The following is a 14,510-nucleotide window of genomic DNA, read 5'->3' on the forward strand; positions in this document are numbered from 1 at the left end:
ACTCTCCCAAACCAGCTCTTTTGTTCTTTTGAAAAGTTTAAGAGTGGGAATAGAACATTTTATTATTAGGCCTTATATTTCCTTTCCTGCCTTATATCAATATTTTTCTATTAAAAATCACTACCAAATTTAGCCAAATTTTATTGTGTTGATTGATTTCAAGATGTTGGGGATTGCCTTTAATCTGTAGACTCCAGGTTGATCATTCCTGTCTAATACAAAGAACAATTTTAAAAAGATTTTTTTTGTCAGAACTGCAACTATAGAATTAAAAACTGTCAATTATACATTGCATTTCAAATAAAGCATGTGTGTTAAATGTAAACACAAATTTAATGTCACATTTTGTAGAATGGGCCCCAGTTGTGCCAGTGGTTACAAATCTTTAATCAGTCAGGTGATGGCCAAAAACAAGCACTGCTGAACCTGGATTAAATTTTGTTTCACTCTAATTAGTACCTAAGAGATTTTGTCATATAATTGTTCAGTTCAATAGCAATCCATGTAACTACACAGCTAATTTACTTGCCTGTTTTATGCATAAACGGGATGTAACCTAAAGATCTCATTTAGGAACATCTGGAAAAGTAAAACTGGCAATGATCCCATTTAACTGCCAATTTTATTTTTCCAGGTGTTCTGACTTACAACACCTGGTGATGGAGTGGACTATGAAATATTAGAAAAGCACATGAGCATGAACAAGCTAGCCTTCTAGCAAAGGGAAGAGTGTCATATTACATAGTAATGGAACTACTGGTCTAAAACCACGTTCTGGTTATTTAAAATGAGGAAAAGAGGCTTTAGAGCAAGGTTCTAATAATGGTCAATATTGACCCCCCAAGGGTCAATGGGGGTTATTATGGTTTGTTGCACAGTCAGTCAGACATTCAAACTAGATTTGGCATTTCTGTCCACCTATCTAGTCCTTCCTAAGGATTTGGGTAAGGTGTGGATGTTTGATGGTGTTACAAGTATTGGATGTAAGCTGTTCTGAGTAAAGCTGCCTTTTGCAGTTGACTGATGGTGAATCTGTCAATGCCAATTAAATTCAAGTGTTGCTCCAGCTGTTTTGGATTTGCACCCAAGGTGCTTATCATTATTAGTACCACCTTTGCTTTTTTTTGCTACAGTTGTCAAATATCCTCTTGTTGGGTTTGATCTTCGTATCCCTGATAATTTTACTTTTTATCCGGAAGCATTACTGGATAAAACTCCACTTGTGAATTTTTTTTTGAATATATTATTCTTGTTTATGTCAATTATCTCCCACTTATTTTAGAATCAGTATGTCAATACTGTCATAGCAACAGACGGCATACTAATAGTGCAATGTTTTCAAATTCTCTTTAAATGTATTTTCAACACAACTAGTCAATGGAACACATATCTCCTAAAATTCAGATTTCTACCATGTCTTTCATTACAAATAGCCCTATTCTATGAGGATGTTTTAAATAAAATAAGTAATGTACATATAAAATATTAGCTTTTTAAATGTTAATTATAAATATCAGAGAATTATTAAAGCCTCAAAATTCTGCAAGAAAGTGAAAATGAAGAATATAGAGTAAAATTGCTGAACAAAGTTAGCAATTATACAGCATTGTCCTTATTCTATTAACCTGGTTACACCAATGAATTTTCACTCATTTATAAATGCTCTGACAATAAAAGATCTGGAAAAAAAACAAATTTTATTTATACAGCATTCACTAACTTAGAACTCCAAAGAGCTATAAATCAGAATTTATGAAAATTGGTTGGGTCTTGTAATACCAGACTCACACAAATGTCTGAAAGCTGATCAATAAATTTTTAAATTAGCTCAATTCATCTACATAGTCAAAATGATCTATGAAAATGCCATATCAAATTATTTTTACCACTCTGTGTTGTAATGTCTAGAATATACTGAGCAAGCTTTTGAGCTGTGCCATGTCTGTCCTTTGCTAACAATTATTAAAAATAATTGCACTGATGCAACTGTTCTTTTAAATTATATGGCACTAAATGATATTAATGATTCAATCAAGAGTTCCACGTAAGAAAAAAAGGTATTCATAAAGTTCCATTTATTTTCCATAAAAATCTACGTACCATATGCAAATAAATCCCTGTAAGTTCAATTTTCTTCATTGAAGCAAATGGAGATATCTTGGCACGTAAATTAAATACATATATATAAAACAATATAGAAGGAAGCATGTACCCCAACTTTTAAAGTATTACATTTGGGGCAAATGGGGGAAGCAACAGTTGTGGCTAAAACCTGGCTCACCTAAAGAAATAGAATCACTTCAAAAGTACAACATAATTTTATTGGGCATATAAACAATACAGTGTAAACTGGAGACCCACAAAATAGTAGCAACTTGTTGGGCAGCCCTGAGCATTGGCCTACTACACTGCAAATGCAAGACCAAAAAATGATAGACAAGGTCTAGATTACAGCATGCTTTTGGAATGCTTTGATAAATTCATCTGGGTGACCTTCTTGTTATTTATCCCTTCCTACTAGGTCAACATGTCAACCATATTGCCTCTGAGTTACGCTCAGTGAATATAAACAATTTGGTTTATTAGGTCTTAAGTTTAACAACTCTGTTGTCAAGCTCTAGCTATTTCCTCCATATTGTGGACTTTATCTAGTTTATACACCAACAGCTGTAATTAGCCACACTGTGAAAAAAAGATTAGATCTTTCTCCCTTATATCAACCACATTCTCAGTTCCACAGTTGCTTTTTTTAAAAAAATATATGTTTGACTAAGAATATTTTTCCTTTATCTCTATTTTTCCTGCTACTTCTTTAATTTTACCTTTCCAAGAAAGATATTTATATTCTCAGAATTTTTTAAGTTGTTTGAAAAATTATGAGGCAACTGAGTAGACTAAAAAAATCATTTTTAATTTTGATAAACTTTGGTTGAATAATAGATACTGATTTAGATCAAAATCAAAGTTATATACTCATGATCGATATATATATATATATAATTTTTTAATAGAAAGAAGAAATGAATTTACCTTTCTTGCTTCTTTAATCATCTTCCTAATAGTTTCTTTTATTGTAAAAGGTTGTATTCGTGGTGGGTGGAAAAGAAGTTCAATATTTGTACCACCAGAAATTCCAGGCATTACGTAAGGCCAACCCAAGTCAAGATTAGGTGCTTCCACATCGGATTCCATAGGCCAGTATGTTCCTGAGGAAGAGGCATCATCAACACTGTTGTCAGTAGCATAAACCATGTTTGGGGGGATTTTCTGAACAGTGTTTAATATATAATTAATCTCATCTTCTGCCAGAAACTCAGAACATCTTTCCTTAGCAAGAAATTCTTGGTAAGCCTCTGAACCACTTTCAATTAACACATCAATGGCAAGTCTGTAACATTCCTTGTAGTGCGGCTCAAGGTAGTTGTCGGATCTGCATTCATCATGTAAAGATGACAGCAAAGATGAGGTTTCCATTTTCAGAGTTATTTTGGATCAAAGATTTCTTAAACCTCCATGCATACACTATGGAATATATCTGAAAGAAAAAAGGAATTCAGAATGGTTAAAATTTGTGTAAGCAAATGTAAATAAAGCATGTTCAATATTATTCAAACTAGAATGATTACATGTGGGTTTGGATTTATCACTTTTTAACAAATAAGAAGGTATTTTATTAAGCGTATTTTAAAATGATTAGAAATTAAATCTGTTTGGCAAATACTATTGACATACAAAATGTTTTCAATACAATGACTGATCATGTATTATGCAATAGCCTATTTGTGCTTCTCAATATTTTTCAACATATGTATTTGATAGTAAGCTCAGCAATCTAAATATCTATTTTTTTAATTGATATTCTGTCTTTATTATTCTTGTAAATAACTCCATGTGGCAAATACCTAATACTACTAGTGCTTTAATCACTAGACCAACTGGCTGTTATACCAGACAAAGTATGCAGTCTTTCAATGGTGGTTCAGAAATGTATTTATTTCTAGCTGTTCAGTCCAAGTGGCTCTCACCCTAGGTACCAGTCTCTTAGATTAGGTTGGAGGAGCACAAAGGCTAGCAATGGCTACAAAAGCAGGTGTCAACTCTTCAAGGTAGACTAGACCAGAAGCACAATTCATGAGTACTATCGCTAACCTTAGTGCAAGTTTTTAGTAAAAGAATTTTGCAAGCTTATCTCCTCCTTTACTTACACTTTCCAGAAAACTAGGGAAGGTACCCTCAGAGATGTTCCCCACACCCTCTTTCCTTCTGTGGACTGAGCTATCTTTTGTACTTCTAGGCTGCAGCTTTTCATCCTCTCTCCCAAGGTCATTCTCATAGGTCATTACAGCAGAACTCTAAAGTCATAGGCCATAAAAAGATGTATTTAGCTTTGACCAAACACCTAATAATTTACATTCAATGAATTATGGCTTACCTAAGTATATAGACCCAAACAATTGTTATTTAAGAAATAATGATTAAGCTAGCTATGGCTTTGCACTATGTCTGATTCCAACCAGTAGCCAGTAGTAGTAGCACTGTTATTAGATGCTGATGAGCTCTGAGCCAGGTCAACTTTAAATAATGAAGCAATGATTACCAAACAATCTACACTAAATACTTCTGAGTGATCTTGAGTCATGTCTTCCATTTCAAAAACAGACCAACATGTAGGACAGAGAAATAGAGTTTAACTGATTGGTCATTAATAGAACAGAAAAATAAAGCTCCCTGATTTAGATACCCCATTTGTTTTGGTGACATAATCCAAAGTCATTTTTTCAAAGGGATCATCAAATGATTTACTGAAGTTCAGACAATTTCGAAGATGTAGCACATATTCTGAGAATTTACTTTTCCTAATAAAGGTATCCTACATTTGTACCATGATCCTTGTGGCCTGTTCTTGGTTACAGAATCACATTTATAAACATATGAATTGCAATTATAGAAATATTATCTGATGTCTGTGACTGCAGCAGTGCTTTAACATCGCCAATAATCCTGTGATTATGAAAGGAGAATGTGCCTGTATCATAAAGACAGTCAGTTTGAGCTTCAGTCTTGGTGATTGTGTCCTAAGAAGTGGTCTGCCCCTTCAAAAATGTTTTTTTCAACTTCATAGCCTAGTTAATAGTCCTGAAATTTCTTATGGTTCCCTCACACAAGTATTAGACAGGCCTGATCTGGCTTAGCTTCCAACCCATCCTGGAATTTCTATGTTGTTCCCTCATCCAAGTGTTAAACAAGCCTGATCTGGCTTAGCTTCCAAGTCCAGACAGGTTCTGCTGGGTGCTATAATTGGTTGCATATTTTATCCTGTTAGCTGCTTGACATTACATCTATTGAAATGGGTATGTGAAATTCCAACTATGCCTCCCTCTCTTCAAGCTCTTTTCTTTTTCAAAACTTTTATATGGAAATATTATAAATATTATACCAGTGTGTTTCAAACATGAACCCTCCAAATGTCTTTGGACTTCAAATCACAGATCCCAAATTCCTCAGCCAACAGGCTCTTCATAAATATTGTAATCCCAAGGAGAAGACTGGGCTTTAAAAATAGGTATGTAACTTATCTCCAGTATACAGAATCCAAGTGCTTATTTTATTATTTCCCACCACTGATCTTCTGCTTGCATACCCCATCACCTATATCACTTCCATGTGTCAATGGAAGGGGCCGAGATAGCTCAGGCAATAGAGAAGCCTGTTATTAGAACACAAAGCCTGCAATTACTGCAGGTTCGAGCCCGGCCCAAGGTTGACTCAGCCTTCCACCCTTTATAAGGTAGGTAAAATGAGGACCCAGATTGTTGGGGGGGCAATAAGTTGACTTTGACTTTGTAAAAAATATACAAATAGAATGAGACTATTGCCTTATACATTGTAAGCCGCCCTGAGTCTTCGGAGAAGGGCGGGGTATAAATGTAAAAAAAAATAAAAATTAATTAAAAGACCAACCCTTAGGAATTACTCCTCTCCCTCACATTGGAAGACATTAAATCAGTAAGTTGCTAATAGATTGAAACACCCAGTTAAGATTTCAGGTTTATTTTTAATCAAAATGTGTACATTGTGAAAGATTTCTATGGCTGAAAAACAGTTTTGCACTAAAAAGAAACTAAAACGATTTAGTCAAAGAATAAGCAACCTCACCAGGTATTTCAAACTTCAACTCGCCTCAGTCCAATCAGTTCATCCAAAAGCAAGGGATTATGGCAAAATTTGACAAGACATCTGGAAGGTGCTAAATCAAGGAAGAGATATCAGTAAATATGGAACTTCTGCATACACAAGCTGGTTTGTTGGGTATTTGGAATTGCTATTTTTGCTACGTTTCTATGGAGGAAAATAATCTATGTGCAAATTTCCAAAAGATAGTGCTTTGCTGAACTGAAATGTAAAACAGATTTGTCAAACAGTAGGCTATTTGTAGGTTTAAAATTTTATTATAGCATCTTCACTAACTTTGAATTGAATTCCATGAATGATGGAATGTTTTATTCATCCTTGTCAACACCAAAAAGCAGCCCGACAATATTATATTGCTGCATCTCTACAACTGAAAGCAATACCTGTTATTTTAAAACAGCACAAAATATTATAAAATGAAGACAGTGATACTTGATAGCTTTGATAAACTATATCCCCAGTAAGTAAAGTCAGTAAAAAAAATAAAAAAATCTTATTAAATGTGTGCAAATAGTTGCTGACAAGAGCTGCATACTTATCTTTTAACAGATTCTCCAAAATTTAAATGTTGAAAAACAAAGTATTAAAGGTATACAAGTAAAAACATGAATTAAAATATTTCACATAGTTTGTACTAAATCTTTAAATTCATGTTTCACCTGTATACACAATTAACAGTTCTTGCCCTTTGTCCCTCAATTTTATACTTTATAACTGTTTCTACATTATTGATATTGTTACTTTATATTATTGTGACTGATGATATTTTTGGGGGGAGGGTAGTTCCACAAAGCAGGCACAAGAACAGAGAAGACCTATTTCTAAGGAACCATTATATGACACAACTTTAAAGAGGAGACTCCTCTCACCATACGCAACTTTGTGGAATAAGCAGCACTAACTAAAAAGAGGCAGTCCTGTAACAACCTATCTCTATGTTGTGTAGAGCTTTGTAGGGGATAATCAACACCATGAATTTGACCCTGAAACCTACCAGAAACCAATACAACTCGCCAAGTAGTGGTATTATATAGATGTATGAAAATACCCCCATTATTATCTGCACCAATGCATCTGCATCAACTGCAACTTCTGGATGGTCTTCAAAGGTAGCTCCAAGTAAATTACATTGCAAATCTCCAACTGGGAATTGGACATAAATTGTTTCAACTTCACACCAGAACAACTAGACACAAGGACAGTTTTCCCCCGAATGCCATCACTCTGCTTAACAACTAATTCCCACAACACTGTCAAATAATTTATAGACTGTATTACTATTATTATTCTCTTCCTTACTAGCATCTATCTCTTCCCAGTTATTACTATAACGATGTTGCTTGTATTTTTCAGTTTATATTATTTTTATTTATTTCCTAGTATGATTTGATAGCTTATTAATAACTTTGACTATCACTAAGGGTTGTATCTTTTTATTTTCAATGAATGTATTTTATTCTCCTTATGAGAGCATATACACCAAAGACAAATTCCTTGTGTGTCCAATCACACTTGGCCAATAAAGAATTCTATTCTATTCTATTCTGTTCTGTTCTGTTCCGTTCTATTCTATGGCAGGACTGACTACTGTATGAGTAAAGCTTCCCATTCTAAAGGTGAGTACAACTGGTGCACAAGATGGATTTGTGTAAAGATCCACCTGCTTATAAATGTCAAACAGTAGCCATGAAGCCAGGAGGTTCTCCAAATGGTACAACAGCTCCAAGTAGGTGCAGCCTCACTTAAAATCACATGGGGAGAATCCCCTGATCCATATCCTTGGGAAAACGCCACAGCCATTTGGTTTTACTAGAGTTAAATCTACGTCTGTTCTTTGTTATCCAGACTCCTATCTAGACAATGGGAAAGAACCAAGATAGCATCAGGGGCAGAGATATACAACTGTATACATTCCATAGTGATGATATTTAACCCAGTGCTCACAAATGACTTCACCCAAGAGTTTCACGTTAAAGAAAAGTGGTGAAAATGGGAGACATTTGGCAAAGCAGGAGCCTACTGCTACTTACAGGAAGTGGCCGGGGAGAAAGGGGAAGCACTGCAGCACTGTGCTTTCCACTTCCAATCTCTTTAGCTAGTCCAGAAAAATACCATTGTTGATGGTACAACCAACCAAGCAATTGAAAACCAAGTAGCTGTACTTCTTCCACTCCTGAATCCACTATACATCCATCAAAAAGGGCAACTAATGCAGTTGCAGTGCTATATCCTGGTTTAAACCTGGGGTCCAGATTTCCTATTGTTTTAGTCTTCCTTACAAACTAGTACTGTATACCATTTTTTATAAGCTACATTAGAGGCTTGAACAATAAAATTGACTTTAACTTTTAAAATTTGACTTTTCTTTAATGCTGGAGTACCTTCTTTTATACAGTATGCTGACTTAAAAGTTTTCTCATTCCTTAATACAGCGGTTCTCAACCTGTGGGTCGGGACCCCGTTGGGGGTCGAATGACGATTTGCCAGGGGTCGCCTAAGACCATCGGAAATATGGGAAGTATACTTGCGAGTTGAAGAATCGCGCTCCAATGGTTGTCTCCACAATCCATCTGCAGGCTCTTCAAATCAGTAGCCGAATTCAGCTTCAGGCGCAATGAATTAAAAAAGAGAGAAATCTTTGCTCTGATGTCTCCCTCTCAAGCCAGCTGTGCAATGGGTGCAATCACTCCCAATCGCTAGCCTAATCTGGCTCCAGGCGCGATAAACTTAATAGAGGAGGAGTCTCCGCTTTAATGCCTCCGTCCTCAAGGCAATCGCAAGCAGTTCAGATCGCTAGCCAATACGGCCTCAGGTGCGATAAATTCAAAACAAAAATAATTTTACAGTTGGGGGTCGCCACATCGTGGGGAGTTGTATTAAAGGGGTCGCCACATAATGGGGAATTGTATTAAAGGGGTTGCAGCACTATAAAGGTTGAGAACCACTGCCTTAACAGAACTGTCCTCTTCAAAAATCCTCAAAAGTTTAATCTCAAGTAACAATGAATTGTTTGATAAGTTGGTAACAAATCAGACAGTATTCAGTTCTTAAATTAGTCTTTCAGTTCTGGCCTGCAAACATCAAGATGACAGCAATTATATACAGAAAACCCTAATACTCCAAAGTATGTTTTATCCATATCTTTGCAGTCAACATCTATTACCCCTAACTTAAATCCTTATTTTTTTTAGCAAATATAATTTCGATTTCTTAAAAATCTTGTTTAAACACCTAGTTCTAGTAAACCAATGTTTAATATACTTCAAAATTAAGTTATTTCAAAATATAAAAACCTGATCAAGGGAATGAATTTAAAATCCTACTATCCCATTGACTTCCTACAAATCTTAGAAATGTTAATATTTCATGTTAAAGTTAATCATGGGTTCTTGTGTCTGTCAAACTAGAGCAGGGGTGTCAAACTCAAGGCCTGCAGCCAGATCTGGCCCGCAGGGTGTTTAGATCCGGCCTGTGGGGCCGGTCTGGAAATAGCAAAGGACTGGCCCGCGGTGCCTCTGCTAGCAAAAATGGCAGGGTGCTGCAGGAGGCCGCCCGGGCCATCCCACACCCTGTTTTGGCCAGCAGGGTGCTGCAGGAGGCATCCATCCCATCTGCTGTCCATCCCGTCTCCCACCCACCCCCGGCCCACAGAGGACAACTACAATGCTGATCCAGCCCTCGAATAAATCCAGTCTGATACCCCTGAGCTAGAGTATATGATATACTGTTATGGGTAGGTCCAAAATAAATTACCATAATTTCAAATCATGTGATAGGCAACAGGAATATTGAAATGCCAATTAACACAATATTGATAGTCCTTGAGTCATGACAATTGAGCTGAAAATTTCTGTTTCTAAGCAAGACAGTGAATTTTGTTTGATTTTACCACTTTTCTAGTTGTAAAATGAATCACAGAAGTTGTTAAGTTAATAATAAGATATTAAATGAATCTTGCTTCCCCATTGATTTTGCTTGCCAGGTCACAAAAGATCATCCCTGGACCCCAGGTTATTGCAACTGTCATAAATATGAGTCAGTTGCCAAGAATCTGAATTTTGAACATGTGCTCATACAGATGCTATAACAGTTGTAAGTGTGAAAAACAGTCATAAGTGGCTTTTTTCAATGCTATTGGAACTTCGAACAGTCATTAAATGAATTGTTGTAAGTGGAGGGCTACCTGTACTTACATAGACAGTGAAGAAGAATTTAATAGTAAATTTGACTATTGCAAAAACAAGGGGCAGGGGGAAACATGACCCAAAAAAGGGGAGACAGGTAGCCCATTAGGTGGAAGCAAGAAAAAGGAACACAAATGTTTGATTTCTATAGTGCCAGAATTATTTCACAGAATTTCATAACTTTTCTTCAGTAAAAAGCTTATTGGAAGTTCCTAGATTTATTGTCTGCTTGACGCCAATTCTACTTGCTAGGTGGAGCCTAACAGTCTTTTTATCTATTTTGAACAAATAACATTAAGCTATAGTAAACTGTCATCCTTTCTTGGTGCCTGGAGGCTGTGGGAGTCTGGATGGGGAACAACAGGTTTCAGCTGAACCCTGGCAAGACTGAGTGCATTTGGGTTTTGAACCTTTTGTATATGAGGTTCACCATCTTTAGTTCTGAATGGAGTTGCAGTGCCCCAAACAGACATATTGCGAACTCTTGGACTCACAATTTCTGCTTAAAGAGCAAGGGGCAGTTGTCGGCAGGAGAGCCTTTGCACAGCTTCATGCTATACACCAATATATATATAGGTGTGTGTGTGTATATATATATATATATATATAGGTCTTTGGTTGTTCGGGTTTTCTCCCGTGTAAAATTGGAAGTGTCTTGGCGACGTTTCGACGAAGTCTCATTCGTCATCTTCAGGCTTCAGCTTCGTGCTTCTGGGAGCAATGTGTGATCGCAGCTGTTTGATGCCTGAAGATGACGAATGAGACTTCGTCGAAACGTCGCCAAGACACTTCCAATTTTACACGGGAGAAAACCCGAACAACCAAAGACCTATATACAAACACCCGTGAAAACCTCAGAAAACATATATATATATATATATATATATATATATATATATATATATATATATATATATATATATATATATATATATATATATATATATATATATATATATATATATATGAAGATCTCATGGAAATATGGAGTCCCTTAAATAGCTGGTATAAGTTTGATTGCATTCTTTCCTGTCTTTTGTTATTATAGTGTTTGTTTGTTTTTCATTTACATTGTATAATGTATAAATTATACTGTTTAGTTTTGTTTTACTTGTCCATGCTGCTGCGTATAATCACATGCATGTGAGATGGGCAGATATAAAAACTCAATAATTTTTTCTGAAGCAGAATGATCACTAATAAAGTTCTGAAATGCTTCAGATTTGATCCCAAACAAGTGCTTTCTACTATGCAAGGATATGAACAATTCTTTAAAGCAAATGCATATTTTTCCTGGATTACTGGTCAGCTGCATAATCCTAAAAAAAGAGAAATAATCCTAAGAAAAGAGAAAAATTCTGGGGAAAAAAAGATTTACTTTAATAGATTGTAGCAAACAGTTGCTGTGTTTCCATTCCTACATGTTCCTGATTACACCTTTTTGGAATTCAACCTAAACTAATGAGCAGAGGTGTTGTTTTTATAACTGTGGCATTTAAGCACTATGACAATATATACTTTATTATTTCAAATATATATCTTTAGCATGCTTAAGGCAGCTAACAGATATCATTGTTATTGTGATTCAAGGCAATTAAAATTCAATTAAACCAGCAACTAGAATTATTAATTTTCAAGATCTTTAAGTACAGGTAGTCCTCAACTAACGATTGTAATGGAGCATAAAATTTTTATTGTAAGTCATGCAGTCATAAGATGTGGCACACATATGACTGACACAATTTTACCAACTTTCTTTCAATCGTTGTTAAGCAAATGTGATCATTAAATGTGTCAGAGTACTGCTATGGGCATTTTTTGCAGGAAATTGCTGGAAAGGCCTGTTTCTGGCAAAAAATTTATAAATCGCATCATATGCAGAAGGCTGCAAATGGCTGTAGAAATGCGGTGATATAACCATATGGGTGTGTATACCGCCATCAGAACTCTGGAACCAGGTCATAAGTACCTTTTGGGGGTATCTATTGTAACTTCAAACAGTCGCTAAGCAACTGGTCATTAAGTAATGACTACCTGTTTGCATAAACAGGTAAATGGAAGATTTCATAAAAGAGATTCTAATGAACCTTAACAAGAGCTTTCAAGAATTCCTTTAACCTAAACCTTAACTCACATATAGAAAAATTACCTGCAGATAATCCGTAAAGATGTCATGATAAATTCAACTCCATTTCTTAATCTGGATCTCATATTATGATTTCAAGATTTTCTGTTTATCTTTCAAATATGAATAAAAGTAAATTAGCTGAAAGCGAATTTTAAAAAGTGTGTGATAGTGCACATCATATTACTTTAATGTAACAATAATTAGGAGCATAGTTTTTGTGAATGTTGGGCTCTCCATGAAGATCATTAAGAGCTCCAGCTGGTACCGAATCCAATCAAGGGTCTTTTTCTCTTACAACACTAAGGCACTGTATAGATTAGTTTGGTTTAGCCTCAATTTTAAACCAATCTGCTCTGTCTTAACATAGGGCAGTGATGGCAAAACTTTTCGGCACTGAGTGCTGTAAAGGGAGCATGTACGCACGCGTCTAGGCCGCAACCAGGAAGTGGAGCTGTCCAGGGCGCATGCGTGCACCCAAAAATGAACTTCCAGTTTCAGCTACTGAACTTCTGGTTTCAGCCAGCTACTCTTCCAGATTTCTGGCACACATGAGCACGTGACGATCAGCTGGCTGGCGCACATGCTCATGCAGGAAAACGGAAGACCAGCTCTTCATTTCCGGCACTGCTGCATGCAAAAAGGCCAGCTGATCATCGCAAGGGCATACATGTCAGAAAACCAGAAGAATGGGTGACGCCGTGCATGCCAGGCGACATGGCTCTGTGTGCCACTTTGGAGACGCGTGCCATATGTTCACCATCACAGACATAGGGTAATCAGACTATTATGGTTTGTTAAACTGTGTTATAAAAATAACCTATTTTAGAATTATGAGTGAAGTCAGCAATAATATTTATCAGTGATAGCAATCACTAATTTACAGTAAGAAATACCACAATTTCTCCATAACTTTATATAATATAGCACTAGTTCACCAAGGACATAAAATCACTTGATAGTGAGATGGGCAGCATACAAATTTAATTAATAAATAATAAAATGCACAAAATATTTGGTTTGATCTTCAAACAACAGCTGCTAGACATGATTTTAAATTGATCTTTCAATTTCAAGACAAAATCTGTAAGACTACATTGTAAATGACCAAAACCTGGCAGCTGAAAAATTATTTGTAACATAATTATAAAGGTATACTGGCTAATGAAAAAACTTTATACCCCACCAGTGACAAAAACATTTTTGGCAGTTTTAGGCAATTTATAATACAATTTCTCATCCTTAGCTGTTTTTTATGTTGACCCGTTACCTTTATTACAATCATTGTTCGTGGAGGACATGTTTAAATGAATGCAAATATTAAATAGCTTGTTGAAACACTGCGTTCCCAGAAAACCCTTTCCCTTTCATGATTCATTACAATTAAAGATTTCTGTTCTATAAAGATCTACTGTGTATGACTTTGGTGGTGATTACTGTATCTTGCTTTGCAATGTGCAATAATTAATCCTGTCATTTATCTTCATCACCTCCACCCTTCATGAATAGACTACTTCAATTAATGGATGTAAAGCTGGGAGTTTGGCAAAGCGGTTTCACATACACGTAGACACACAAATACATTTCCTTTTACTTACAGTTATAACTATTTTAGGCCCTTGTATCCGTTACATCAAAATAGTTACAACAGACTAAAGAAAAATTCTCTAATTTCTTGTAATTTTGGCTATGGAATACAAATACATTAATCTTTTGCTAGGGTGTAGTTTAATCTTTTTGATATTTTTGCAATGGACCCCAATAAAAGCACTGCTTTCAATACAACATATAAACATTTGTCTCAAACAAACAGATTAATAACTTTTGCTAAAACAAGCAAATTGTAAAAAAGCCTGATATCCATTGTGTTAGAATTTGTTCTATTTTTTCAACCTTTTTCCAAAACATACTTTTTATGCTGTTTGGCAGGGGAGTAAAAAAGAAATATGCAAACTTCAGGGCTGGTATATTTCTCTTCACCCCCATGCCAGAAAAACTGTAAGAAAATG

The 14,510-nt window shown here is 35.6% G+C and overlaps 1 protein-coding gene across 2 annotated transcripts in view; it reads right to left on the bottom strand.

The window, feature by feature from the left end:
• The window catches only part of FAM83B (family with sequence similarity 83 member B), a 49,405-nt gene that overhangs the window by 32,133 nt on the left and 2,762 nt on the right, over nucleotides 1-14,510 (bottom strand). Inside the window, exons 2-3 of one of the 2 annotated variants that reach the window (XM_058176924.1) lie at nucleotides 6,157-6,247; nucleotides 3,031-3,535 (exon numbers count right to left, since the gene is read on the bottom strand). In XM_058176924.1, coding sequence (XP_058032907.1) covers nucleotides 3,031-3,474 — 444 coding nt within the window. In that variant the 5' untranslated portion in view covers nucleotides 3,475-3,535; nucleotides 6,157-6,247. The remainder of the gene's footprint in view (nucleotides 1-3,030; nucleotides 3,536-6,156; nucleotides 6,248-14,510) is intronic. The other variant, XM_058176933.1, reaches the window with a different exon arrangement.

The sequence above is a fragment of the Ahaetulla prasina genome, chromosome 1 (genome assembly GCF_028640845.1).
Source record: "Ahaetulla prasina isolate Xishuangbanna chromosome 1, ASM2864084v1, whole genome shotgun sequence".
NCBI classification, from domain to species: Eukaryota; Metazoa; Chordata; class Lepidosauria; order Squamata; family Colubridae; genus Ahaetulla; species Ahaetulla prasina.